This window comes from Lepidochelys olivacea, assembly GCF_965140295.1.
Source record: "Lepidochelys olivacea isolate rLepOli2 genome assembly, chromosome: 2".
Lineage (NCBI taxonomy): Eukaryota > Metazoa > Chordata > Testudines > Cheloniidae > Lepidochelys > Lepidochelys olivacea.
Window position 1 is genome coordinate 44,237,300 of NC_140412.1, and position 13,301 is coordinate 44,250,600.

At 41.8% G+C, this 13,301-nt stretch overlaps 1 protein-coding gene across 2 annotated transcripts; it reads left to right on the forward strand.

Moving 5' to 3' along the window:
* Positions 1–3,057: 3,057 nt before the first annotated feature.
* GEM (GTP binding protein overexpressed in skeletal muscle) lies at positions 3,058–12,456 on the forward strand. 2 transcript variants are annotated; one of them, XM_084621988.1, is made up of 6 exons: positions 3,058–3,183; positions 3,614–3,676; positions 5,061–5,400; positions 8,848–8,924; positions 9,436–9,640; positions 11,299–12,456. In XM_084621988.1, exons 3-6 carry the CDS (start codon positions 5,070–5,072, stop codon positions 11,574–11,576), a joined length of 891 nt encoding a protein of 296 aa, XP_084478114.1. In that variant the 5' UTR covers positions 3,058–3,183; positions 3,614–3,676; positions 5,061–5,069; the 3' UTR covers positions 11,577–12,456. The 2 variants fall into 2 exon arrangements, with proteins under 2 accessions (XP_084478114.1, XP_084478113.1); XM_084621987.1 differs by lacking the exon at positions 3,614–3,676 and having other exon boundaries at positions 11,299–12,455.
* The last annotated feature ends 845 nt before the right edge of the window (positions 12,457–13,301 follow it).

The window sequence follows — 13,301 nt, forward strand, 5'->3', positions numbered from 1 at the left end:
CAAAAGTTTTAGAAAACAAAAACAGGAGAAAAGGATGAAGTTGAGTATATGCGCTGCAAATGGTGTGGCCCAATTATTAAATGTAAAGATTTATAGGCTAATAGTTCTAAGTCTACAACAGTAAACTGTTTATTCAGAGGAAAAATTTTGGGGGATTAGAGATAAACTCAGAGGTGGCATTGTGTTTTGAGTTTTGTTTTAGTTGTCCAGCAAACGACATTGAGTAATGGAATTCAAAGCATTTATCTACTGAGTACTTTTTTTCTTGTCTTTCCGTCCACCAACATAAACCCTGATATTTACCCAGAAAAATTATGAATAGTCTTTTGCACTGATCTTCACCTGTTTTTTGTTGTGGTGGCAATAAACACTGATAAATTCCTGGGGAAAATTAAGTAAAATAAAAACTGAAAACAAAGGGCCCTAAGTATAACTGTTCCTTGTGCTAAGGTTTCTGTCATCTAAGTAACATGATCATATATGTGACACCCCTCTCAAATAGTTGTTAGCTGTTAGGTGACTATTGGTTGCAAAATGATTGACCTGCTAGGAGGGTAAGAGGGCAAAGCTATTCAGGATCACATGGCCCTGCAACAGTCAATTGGATTGTATTTGGAAGTCCAAGCATGTAATAAGCTTTATTAATAAAGACTTGGTTCGTATGTTTAATTAGTTATCCCTCTGGCTCCCTGTTTTGTTGTCTATGTAACTACAGGATAAAAATGCGGCACATTTCCCCTACTTTCACACAATTAAAAACAGAGAGGGCCAGATTCTGCCACCCTTCCTCACACCGAATTGCTCTGCTGACATCACAGAGGTTGCATGAGGAATAAAGTTCTACTCCACATGACTAAAGGTGGAAGAATCTAGGCTGGAATCAGAAACAAAGGGGTTAAGTGTCACATCAGAAAAAGTGACAAATAGGCTCTTAAGAGAAAAAAACAAAAGGAAAAATGTGCATGCAAGTTTCACAAATACCAGCGCCACATACCAGGCCAGGGTGGTCCTTACAGACAGTTTTATGGAAGAGATGTTCTGTGTAGTTACTACAGAGCTGTGTTTTCTTCTTCTACCCTAAAAAGGCCCTTGAATATTATGAAGAATTTATGCAAGACAGTGGGTCTTAAACACTAACCTTAATGATCTCTAAGTGCTTGACTGACTCTGGGTTTATTTCCTAGATACAGCGCTACCATCTGTGCTTTCCAGTATTATCTATTTACAATTTTCCATGAAACCTTCATCGCCTCTGACTCTGCCTGATAAGTCTGGCCATAAACTTTCCATTCCTGTGGCGGAGAAAGATTGTTTTCACATTTAGAACTACAAACTACAATAAAAAATGAACATGCACTACAGAACAGGGCAGTCCAGGCACCTAGTCAGCTGGACCACCAGCACCTAGTCCACAACCACCAGCAAGATGAAAACTGAAGCCAAATGCACGGCCAGCCAAAGAACAAGGTGCCCTTTCTGTAAAGTCACCTCTGAGCACGGCCTGTGGGGCATGCTGCTGTCCCTCCCACAAGAGAATAGTCAATGCTGCATGATAGGACTTTGCAGTGCTGTACAGTCCAGTATTCATAGCAGTTCCATATGGCCAGTAGACCAAATAAAAGGCTGCTTCTTATGGTGCATGCTGCTTATTGATGCTTACTCCCAATATTGCAAACACACGACTGGCTGGTGATTCAGTCATCCGGGAGAGCTAGCTAGTACTCAGAGTTCTGATGCAGTTCAGTGTTTGTCATACAATCAGTTTTACATTAGGAGACATGGGCAGGTGAAAGTAAGGGCGTATTCTGCTTCTTCTCCAATTCTCCACTTGCCAGGCTTGAGTGACTCCTATTGACTTTATAGGAGAATATTATTTTGGAGAATGTTCTTGTCTTCGTATGTTGGAGAATGAGCATGGAAAGAATCCCTGCCCAAAAGCAAAATGAACATGTTTCTGTTGAAGAGTTTTGTAAATTCCATCTTTTCTTAGCAATGTTACAGGGTCATTACCTGAAACGGAGTTACTCCTGATTTATAGCAGTCAATCATGCCCACAAAGACATCTGTGTCCATGTTCAGAAATGGATTAACTTAATCTGTTCGGATTTCTATAGTGCTTTATTAGTAAAAATTTTATATGATTTTATATAACACCTGGAGACCTTATACACTGTTGGTAAGGGAATCTCCCCAGTCTTTATCAGTAGAATGAATAAAAATTTTCCATCTAGCCTTAAAAGTATCAGGCTAAGAGTGTGATAATGCAATGCTTTCTCTGGCAAAACTCCTTGCAGTTAAGGAGGCTTGAAACAGTAAAGATTTAAGGATCAAGCCCCTCTTTTGTAACACGTACAATATAGTTTCAGCTTTTCTAAAACCAGGCAGCATTGTGCTACTCCAGTGTTAGGCGCGTGTCACACCTTTGATACCCGTGGAATTACATTAGCATCAAACTGGAGTAACACTGCGGTGAATAAGAATCTGTGCATCCAAAAAGCATGTAGTGAGACTGAGAAAACTGTTCAGTGACTTGTAGATTTTAAAGAAAATGAAAAATGGGATCTTTTGTATTAGTCATTCTTATACTGAAAAATAGCACAAAATCCCTAATTTTCAGGTATTTCCAAATTATTGATCTATGATTACATTTAGGAGATGAGGTTCTCCAGGATGGAGTTCCTTCCATTTTTGTAGTTAGATAAGGAAATATATTTGTCGCCTTTGGGACATTAGAAAGGCTCAAGCAATTCTTTAGATATCGCTGATTTCAAGAGCACTTGAGGGCAAAGCTGAAAGAGTCTTGTGATGAAATGAGAATTTATTGTATTTTTCCACTCCATAAGAAGGCAAAAGGTTTACTGGCATTATTAATAAAGAAAAAAATCATATGGCTGCAAGTAAATGATTTCGTTAGTGTTACTGTCTGTAAGTTTTTGCTCTTCTGCTTGGCCGCTTCCTCCCAGCTGGGGGCTGGCTGTTGTGTGAACAGGCCAACGACGTCACGGAAAAGCCCTGTCTCTGATCAGATGGGCTTAATATAAACCAGGTTTGCTGAGAAAGAATTAGAGAGGCAGCCACTGAACAGGAGAGGATTTACTCCAGCAGACCAGTTCACTATATCACACTCCACTGCAAGAAATAGACAATAAGACCAAAGCTGACTGGTGGAAGAGACTGTGAAAAGTAAGGTGGTACTGGCTGAAAAGTATTGGTTTGAATGTCTTACTTAAGTGAAGAGAAATTATAGAACTATGTAGATAAATGAAATATGTAACGTGGAATATAGTTTGAATATGGAATTGAGTGCACTACAGTAAGTTATAAGACATTGTCTTGTTTAGTTTATTAAACTGTGGAACTCTCTTAAGGAAGCACTACTAATGTAGACTGTTTATTATTCAGCCAAATCAAAGTTAACATTTCTCATTCTGTCTTTTTGACAGGGAAATGACAGCAAAATATATGCTTGAAAGTTAAAATATTTAATTTTGTTTGTGAAGCAGTGTTTGTTGGATGCCTGGTCTCCTGCTAAAAACATTTCTTGCTGGCAAAGGTTTATGTGACTGTATAGAATTCAGATGAACTCATTTTGCAACAAATGCTGTAATTACAGATAGAAAATGGCATTGGTCATAAGAGGCAATATGCTTGGTAAAGGCTGATATTCAACTTACAGGTATAGTCTGCTGTTTTTCAGCACATTTGTTTTATGACCTGCTCCGTACCTGCTCTAAAAAGTTTTCAAGGGTTTCCTGAGTTAGAAGAAGTAATTGGTAGTGTGCAATTTGATGAGCTGTGCACTTTTTGCAAACACGAAAGAGTAATACAGTTGGAAAGCGGCCCAGGATGTTTTAATAGCAGATGCTCTCTTTGTTAATACGCAGAAGAGAACTGAGAGCCATCAGACTTAAGTCTAACAAAGCAAAATGTATAAATAACTGTCACCTTGGGAACTGGAGAGCATCAAAGTAACTTTCCTAAAAATGGTAGCTGTGGACCACTAGGAAAGACATCACAACATTCTGCCTCCAACCAAGGCAAAATCCATTCAAAAGCCAAATGTCATTAAAAGCCATGTTTAGACAAGAGGAGCTAGCCTGACTAGCTGCTCCTCAGCCAAATTAATTTGTTGATTTAAAAACTGTAAATGTATGAGCTATTTTCTCCCAGAGATAGCTCCCCTAGTGGTGTGATCAGGTACATACTCTGGGATCCCATCAGATCTCATTCTGCTCTCTCTTACACCCGTTTGATACCAGCTTAATTCCAGTGTGTGCAATGGAGTTGCTCTTTTTTTTTTTTACACTGGTATAACTGAGCACAAAATCAAGCCCCTTATAGTAAGACTTGTTGATGTGGTTCTTTTTCCACCGGAGGAAATGATCTAAATGTGCAGAGTATAATGTTTGTTGTTCTCACAACAGATTCAACTGTCAGTTGAGACTAAGCATGATACTTTGCAGGCAAAGAACAATTTCTTGTTTAACAAAGCCCCGGCAGATTCCTCTGGACTTTACCTGGGTATGCAGTGATGGGAGAGGGTGCAAGGAACCTTCACTCCATTGCATGGTCTGTGTAAGGGACAGGCACAACTGCAGTCTCTGTATTTCTCCCTCTGCACACCCCTTGAGGTGCACAGTGCCCCAGAATGGGCAGGGACCAGCACACTGGGAATTATGCCCTCTCTGAAGGTGGGCACGGTCCCCCATGTGATGGATTGCTATGAAAGACATTCTGCCTCCTACTGCTCCCTTTGGGGCAATGCAGCTCCACACCATCCCCAAAGCAGGGCTGTGCCTAATATTCACAACTAGGGGGAGACAAAGATAGGGCTTAGTATGTAATGCTGATTTCAACCTGAATCCTAAAGCCATGACTATGGCTGGCGAATTAGAAATGTTAGAGGCAAATGAAAGAGGCAGCCATTTTAATTCTTCTTTGGTCTGTGCACGAGGCATTTGCAGATACACAGGATATACCTTACCAATGGGTTTTTTTAACATGGAGCCCATTTCAGATTCCTGGTGTGCAACATTTGCGACTTCGCTATTTTTCACTAGGGAAAACACATGACTCTGAATCATGTCACCCTGCGTCACAGCAGCAGCGTGCTGCACGCACAGCAGCAGCGCTGGAGCATCCCTGCTGATGGAAGGCACCTGGCCGTCCACAAAGACCCCCACGAGTACAACGTGCGCAAGAGATACACTATGAACCCCGATGATTATTACCGAAGGAGTTGGTCGTCCGAGTCCTCCGATTCAGTCATTTCCTCCGAGTCCGGAAATACCTACTACCGGGTGGTCATGATTGGGGAGCATGGAGTGGGAAAATCTACCTTGGCCAATATCTTCGCAGGCGTGCATGACAGCATGGACAGTGACTGTGATGTGCTAGGAGGTAGGTCATTGCATTCTGCATTGTTTACGTTTATTTAAAGCCTTTCCTGTCAATTGTCATCAGCAATAAGACAGAAAATTAGTGACGTCATTTAATCTGGAGTGCCTGAAACTGAGGTAATGCACACTTGGCCCTTATTTTCAAAGCTGATTCCAGCACGTGCATCTGTCTCAACAATCGGGCTATGAAAAAAGACACTCACTGACAAAGGTCTAAGTCTGCTGAAATACAGAGAAAGGAGACCAGTACAGCTTCTGAACCCTTTCTTTTTAAAAAAGGCAGTTGGAATCTGATTAATTCTTGATTGTGATATAAATACATTACTTAGAAGGCCTGAATCAGATCTTATACCAGTTTCACACTGGTGTAACTACAAGCTCCAGTGGATCAACTCCTGCTTTACCCTGGTGTGAGGTAATAGCCTGGCCTGTAATTTGCACTGCCAGCCTTGTGATGCTATTGTTCTATGAGAAATCAGTGCGTAAAATCATTTGGAATTTTAAAGAAACTGTTAAGAGCTACATATCAGCAAGAGATAAGGGTAGAAAAATAATAATCCCTGCCCTGCTTTACAGGTACCACCAAAATACTTGCTGGTCATTAAGTAATCCCACCAAATTTGTATGAAATTTGTGTATAAATTGCCTCAGTATAAGTTATTTGGGTTCTTCTCATTAGCATTTCATATCACCTGCATGGCACAGATCCCCCACTTCCCAGAAGCGAAGAGCAGATAACGATGCCTCAGTAGTGTGAGGAAAAAATCCTGCTCCCCAATTAATTTGAGGAAAAAGAGGAGGCTGACATGGTCTGCAGCTCTTTGCTAGGCAAGTTCCCTTTACTATGCACCTCTGTTTTAGAGTGAGGGGACTCGTATTTTCATTATTCCCAGGGATCAATTAAAGCTAAAGGCCAAACAGTGGCACTGAGTCATGGGCCATGTTTTATGTGCGGGATACCACTGGGGAGGAGCTTTGCTGCAGCAGGATCTCCTACGGCTCTGAAGACGTGGATACGGTCACCCTTTGGAGAAAGGGCAGGGGTTGCTCCCATTCTGGCTGGAAAAGTTTCACTGACCAGCGCAGATGGCCCCATCCCTCCACTGCTGCTTGCCGCCCTGCCTCTTTGGGATGCCTAGCCAACAGGCAGCACCAGAGCAATCTTTGTGTGCCGGGCTAGGAACGATTTATCACTTAACATGGCCTGGAATTAAAAATACAGGGTCCAAATCCTGCTTGTGCATGACCACGGGCTGGAAATATAAATCTTGGGAGCCTGAGGGGAACTTGAGGACCCCTTTGATGCACTGGACACGGATCAGCCAATCAGGTGTGTTTTCTTTTAATCTTCCACTGAGTAGTCCTGTAATCATGCAAGACATCATTTGCACTAGGCGGGCCTTCTAGCAGCTATCTAGCCTGCACTCCAGCAGCATGTAAAGAACAGCACAGAACAAGCTTATGGTCACTTCCACTCTTCTTTCTTGCAGACTTGCAAAATTGCCCTGAAAATCTACTAGCCCAGGCACCCCGCCTAGTCACCCACCTTCACAGTTATGAGGCGGGGGGGGGGGGGGGCGAAGTAATCCCCAAACCAATGATAATATTTTACTTATCTGACAAATTTTCCTTGTCCCAGGGAAATGGAATTTTGCACAGCTGCTTTATGCTATATGATGGACCAGATCTTCTGTTGGATGTTGGTGCTTTGTGCTGCACTGTTGACAGCATGTGTCCTTACAACAGGTGTAACCAGAATTCAGAGGATCGCCCCAGTCAAAGGGAGCCTCCAGTTAGTGTAGAATCAGTGTAGCAATGCCTATGTTGTGCTATCTCCCTGCTGCTGATGTAGGGGACATGGGTGGGATGCTCCTATGCCATTGTTCCAAACACTGGGAGCTGCCAGAAGCCAGGGTAAGGTAGAACAGCCTTCAAGCTGCTCTAAACTTACTCCAGAGGACCAGTCCTCCAGAGAGCAGCCCCAAGATGAGCGGGAGTGTGAAGGTGAGCTTTATGCCTCCTACAGCCTGCACTCTGTTCAGCTCTGCTGGACTCAGACATTTGCCCAGGATTAATCTAAGGCACAAGCACAAAGGAGAACCTACTGGGACTAGAAGTGAAATTGCTCCTGTTGGTTAGTGTTTTCTTTTTGCTTTCCTCCTTTAGGCCCATCTACCCCCAGGTGGCCAGCTGTGTCAGCCCAGTGCCCTTTTGTTCACAAAGAGTTTCCCATTTTAAAGTTTCTGTGGCAGAACTGATTTTAAAAAAAAATTTGGCTATTCTTTAGTTACCCTTGGCTCATTCTACTCCATGGCCTCACTGTTTTCTGGCTTCCAGGAGAGTACAGGATTAGGACTTGGGGAAAGATCACTTCACAAAAGCACAGTGGGAGCTTATGAGGCAAGAGCCTTTATTTAAAATACAGTAATATTCTCCATCAGAGTGGTTTGGATAGGTGCTCTGAACAGCATGGTGATGAATGTAAGCTGTCTGCCCTAACACTGGATTTTATTATGCTAGCAGTAACACAAGACTAGAGATGGACCCAAACCAAAAACATGCTTTTGAACACCCCAAACTTCAAAGGAGTGAAAGGGACGGGGAATGGAATCCAAATTTCACAGTGTCCCTTGATCTCTATAATGGCTTGGCGCAGACCTCAGATCTAAATACCTCTGAACCGTGTGTGGTTTGAAATCCAGATATGAATTTTGCTGGTCCTTACCCAGGGTTAGGCAGGTTCTGCCACTTCCTACCAAACTGCTGTGAAGTGCTTCATCACCTCTTTAATGTTCATAGGTGAACATTTAGTGAGAAGCACTAACCTGGGACAGGATAAAGCCAGGGGAACGAGGGACAGTTCAGGGGACTGTAGTGCAATAGCAGCATCTGTTTTATAGAGCCCAGCAACCTTTGCCTCACACACCGCTGCCCGTTGCTAGGGCTGCTGGATAGCTGAACTGCTCAGAGCAGCAGTGATTGTTCACCCGAAAAGGGTCCCTGCTAGAGTGAAAACAAATATTTTCCATTACTAAGCCTTGCTGGAGTCTGTACGTCTGTCAGCTGCTCCCAGGGGGTCAAATGTTCAGTGTTTGATTTATTTCTTTCACTGGTTATACTCCTCTTCCCCCTCCCCCACCGTATCCCTGCCCTGCATAGGATAAAAAGCTTTTCAGCCAAAATCATGAACACTAGTTGCAAAATCTTTCACTCTCGTTCATTTGCCATGAAAATTAAGAAAAAAACCGTAAAGAGACATAGGGCCACATGCACTGCTCGTGAAAGTGGATACAACTCCACTGAAATCAGTGGACTCGCCCCAACAGTGAATTGGATTCACTGAACTCAACCTGGAACAAATTATATGTATATGGCAATTTTTCTTTATTGCTACATATATGACAAAAGGAAGGGATGTATTGCTAACATTTGTGGATTTTTATTCTAGAAGACACATATGAACGGACCTTGATGGTAGATGGTGAAAGTGCAACCATTATGCTGCTTGACATGTGGGAAAATAAGGTATTGCATTCAGTTCATTTTATTCCAGTGCCAAAGGGAAATTAAGTATGAATGAGTAGCAATACTCTAGTTCTGCTAGGAACATGCAGTGGTTCAACAAGTAAGGAGGTGTTATCCATAATTCTATGGTCAGTGAAAGCATGGGGACTTTAACAATGTCCAAGGTCCTCCATCTAAGTTTGAAAATGGCAAAGAAATTTCTTTGTCTGATTTATTATTAAAAACAAAAATGCCGGAAACATGATCAGAGCTAAATTTGACCTGGGCATAAGCAAACACAAGTTAATGAAGTCTATTGGTCAATTTTTGCCCTGGTTTGTGCTGGTGTACATCCCTGTTACTTTGGTTTTATACTGGTGTAACTGTGATCAAAACCATACCCAGCAAAGTTACACCATGGTTGAATTTGGATTGAGTAATATTACACTTTTTCTGTAAACACTCAGGTGGGCTTCCAGTTAAGAAAGCCAGGCTTTTGCTAATGCTGGCTGTATCTATTTTATATTATCAGAGTGAAGAAGAATGGATCCAAGATCACTGCATGCAAGTAGGAGATGCATACTTGATTGTCTACTCCATCACAGACCGAGCGAGCTTTGAGAAAGCCTCTGAACTAAGAATACAGCTCCGCAGGGCACGCCAAACAGAAGATATTCCCATTATTTTAGTGGGCAACAAAAGCGATCTCGTCAGGTGCCGTGAAGTCTCTGTGTCAGGTATGGAAAATTACCATGACAACCACTTTATAACTTTAAGAGCCATATATTGTCCTAGATCTGCTTGCAGAATTCCCACTGATGTCTGGAGTACTCTATGGCTGAGAATGGGTGGAATGGTTCAATAGCAAAAAACAAACAAACAACCTCAACCCCAAAATCCCCAGTTTAAGGGCCTGATTCAGCTCCCATAAATGTGAATTAAAAGGCTCTCTTTAATGGGAGATTAATCGAGTCTTTGGTCAACTAAGTCTTTTCTGGAAACTTATCCATGAGTGTTGGATGTGCAGTGTCTACAACAACACAATAAAATAAATCAGCATAACCAGAAACGGATGAGAAACTCCCCCCAGCTTAGGTTTCAACACAATCCGATGACCATTGATTGTAGAGCTTGACCTTTCCAAAGGTATTCACCCTCTCCTCTGTCTTCCAAGAAGTTCCTCTGATAGACCTTTTCCCAGGTCCCCATGCAAGGGGAAAGGAAAGCTGATCTGGACTTTACCCTGCATTCTGGCCCCTGTCACAATGGCCCTACATGAAAACTTCTCACTGGGGTACGTAGAGCAGTAGAGCAAAAGAGCTCAGTAATATTACTAGGCTTCTTATTTTCATTTTCACATTCTTCCTCGTGCTGGGCTGTTAAAGGCACTTTGCCTCGAGTGAAGGCAGGAAGGTGGGTTTCATTCTAAGCACTCTATGAGTCAACCACCTGATGTGTTTGGAGAGGGAGGGGAGTATCAGAGCATGCTGGTATCCATTTAGAAGAAGATCATTAGAGTTAGTTTAGGTTCAAATATAAAAAATAAGGGCCAAGATTTCAAAGTGGCTTCTAAAACTATGGGCATAATTTAGCTAATACCTATTTTTTTGCACATGTTGCTGTTCACTCTAAAGTTTTTGCTGTTCAAAGACTACGATTTGTGAATGCAATCTGTGGGCCCAGTCCTACTCCTTTCGATGTTAGTTGCAAGTTTTAACATTGACTTCAATGAGGGTAGAGTCAGGCCTATATTTACACATACAAATCAGGTAGGTAGGAACTTACCCATTCGGGGCATTTCTACACTGCAATAAAAGACCCATGGCACAGCCATGGCTGGCCTGGGTCAGTTGAGTGAGGCTCAGGCTGTAGGGCTATAAAATTGCAATGTGATATTAGGGCTTGGGGGAGCCTGGGCTCTGAGATTGCAAGGGGAAGGGCTTAAGCTCCAGCCCAAGCCTGAAAGTTTATACAGCAATTTTATACCTATACCGCCCAAGCCCTGTGAGCCTGAGTCAGTTGACCTGGGATCTGAGACCTGGGGTTGAGGGTTTCTATTGCAGTGTAGACGTACCCTAAATGTGCATGTGGAAATCTGAGTTTTGGCATATGCAAAATTATGCCTGCAATCTTCAAAGCTGCATTTTGAAAATATGGCTGTAAATGGATCAAGCAGTATATTGCTCTCAATAATGGTAACCTCATTGCCTCTGTCACGAGTCACTGAGGTTTCCCTGAAGTACAAGTGACTCTATTTGGGGCATTTATAGATAGCTCACATTCTGTACTGCGCATGGCACTGTGTTCAGCAGCTTTGCCCTTCTCCCTTTTGCTTAGGGAACGTGCCCTATCTGAACGCTATCCCTACTGACATAGATCCCTTACCATTTTACAGAGGGCCGAGCTTGTGCTGTTGTGTTTGACTGTAAGTTCATCGAGACCTCCGCAGCTGTCCAGCACAACGTGAAGGAGCTGTTTGAAGGAATTGTGCGGCAAGTCCGGCTAAGACGAGACAGCAAGGAAAAGAACGAGAGGAGGCTGGCATATCAGAAGAGGAGAGAGAGCATTCCTAAGAAAGCCAGGCGGTTCTGGGGCAAAATAGCTGCCAAGAACAACAAGAATATGGCCTTCAAACTTAAGTCTAAGTCTTGCCACGACCTATCAGTACTTTAAGAAGGTTGGACTATGACACATGTTCTCTTCTGTGGACATTGTTTAACTACATTGTGAACAATAATCAATCTATATTAGATTGGACTACAAGAAAAACATTTTTGACTTGGATTCACGGTTGTGATTGTGACAAAAATGTGCTGGCAATGAGCACAGCACAATGCATGGAAAACAAAAGCCTTTCTTAATTTTTTTGTCAGTAGTTTTTGAAAAAGCTTTCTCTTATACACCAGAACATCCTAAAGTTAAGCAGGGTGTGTTTTTAAATGTATTTCTTGTTTCTCTTGTTGCCTTTGGATAATAGTATAAGAACCTAAACACTCATGATCTGGGGAATGAATTGCACCCTCTCATTATTTTTGGAAAAATGTGTAGCGAAATGATGAACTCACTGAGAACTGATCCTTTGCCAAATAGTTGGTCTGATTTTCTTAAGCATCCAAAATCTGCATTTCTCTAGAATAGTCACTGAGACACTGTCTTGTTTCCAGGGGTAACACCCATGAACATACACATCTCTTACTTCTAAAAATTTAATATTTAATGGAAAAAGTACTTCTAGCCAAATGATTTTTCCCCTATGATTTTCATACGGTGGGACTGTCAACAAAAAAAAAATCAGATTAAAATGCAAAATGCATGAAGCGAGAGATGCCAAATTTTAAAACCACCTGATCTTTTATAAGAAACCACATGGACTTTTTGTACCCAGACTTGTGTATGTCGGAGCTGTGCTGTATTTATTTCATTGCAAAGCAATAAGCATTTTTAGTATTGGGGGTGAAAATGTATTTATTGTCAGGTTTCTTAAGAAAAACACTTTAATGTTTTCTAGCTAATATCTTTTTCAGATTATGCAAATTTTTATTTACATGCCTTGTAATAAAACAAACAAAATATTTGACTGCCTTTGAGTACCAACATGAAATCTCAAAGATTTTATTGGAAGTTAAAGAAAAGATTTTGATTGTTTGGAAAGCATCTTATGTGTGTGTACACTGAAGATACCTAACAGGTATTGCTGATTACAGACTACTTAGCAATTTAGAATCACAAGCAAAAATACCCAAGATATTGTAAAATGCTCTTAATGCCCAATATTCCTTATACCCAGAGTGGCACTATGGTGATAAAGATAATAATAGTTCATTCATATAGAGTGTATTTTGTTTAGAGATCTCAAAGCACTCTACAAAGAAAGATAAGCATCGTTATCCCCATTTTACAGATGGGGAAACAGAGGCAGAGAAGTGAAGTACCTTGCTCAAGGTCACAAAGCATGTCACTGGGTGCTAGAGCGGGAAAATCTCAGTCCAGTGTCCTATTCCTAAAGTAGTATTTGAAATAAGGGTGTTGTTAACACAGAGACCCACTCTGGATTGGGATATTCAGGGACTTTGGGTTCATAACTCCAAGGTCAGGGCAGATGTGCAGCAGTTCTAACATGCAAACTGGTAACTGTGATGGGCCAAATGGCCACCCTAGTAGCTCAGGTACCACAAAGATGGGTGTAATATAGATAGACACACAGAAGTGAACTCCACATCCTGTGCTGTACAGGATTTGTTTACAAAAGGCCTGGAGTCAGCTTGCTGAGTGTTTGAAGAACGCTACCTCTACTGACAGACTAGGTTTAGTACTGCCCATCAGGGAGTGAGCAAACAACTGTGCAGAATTCATACTTCCCAAAGAATACTACTTCTGCTGTAGAGTACATTTCCTAGC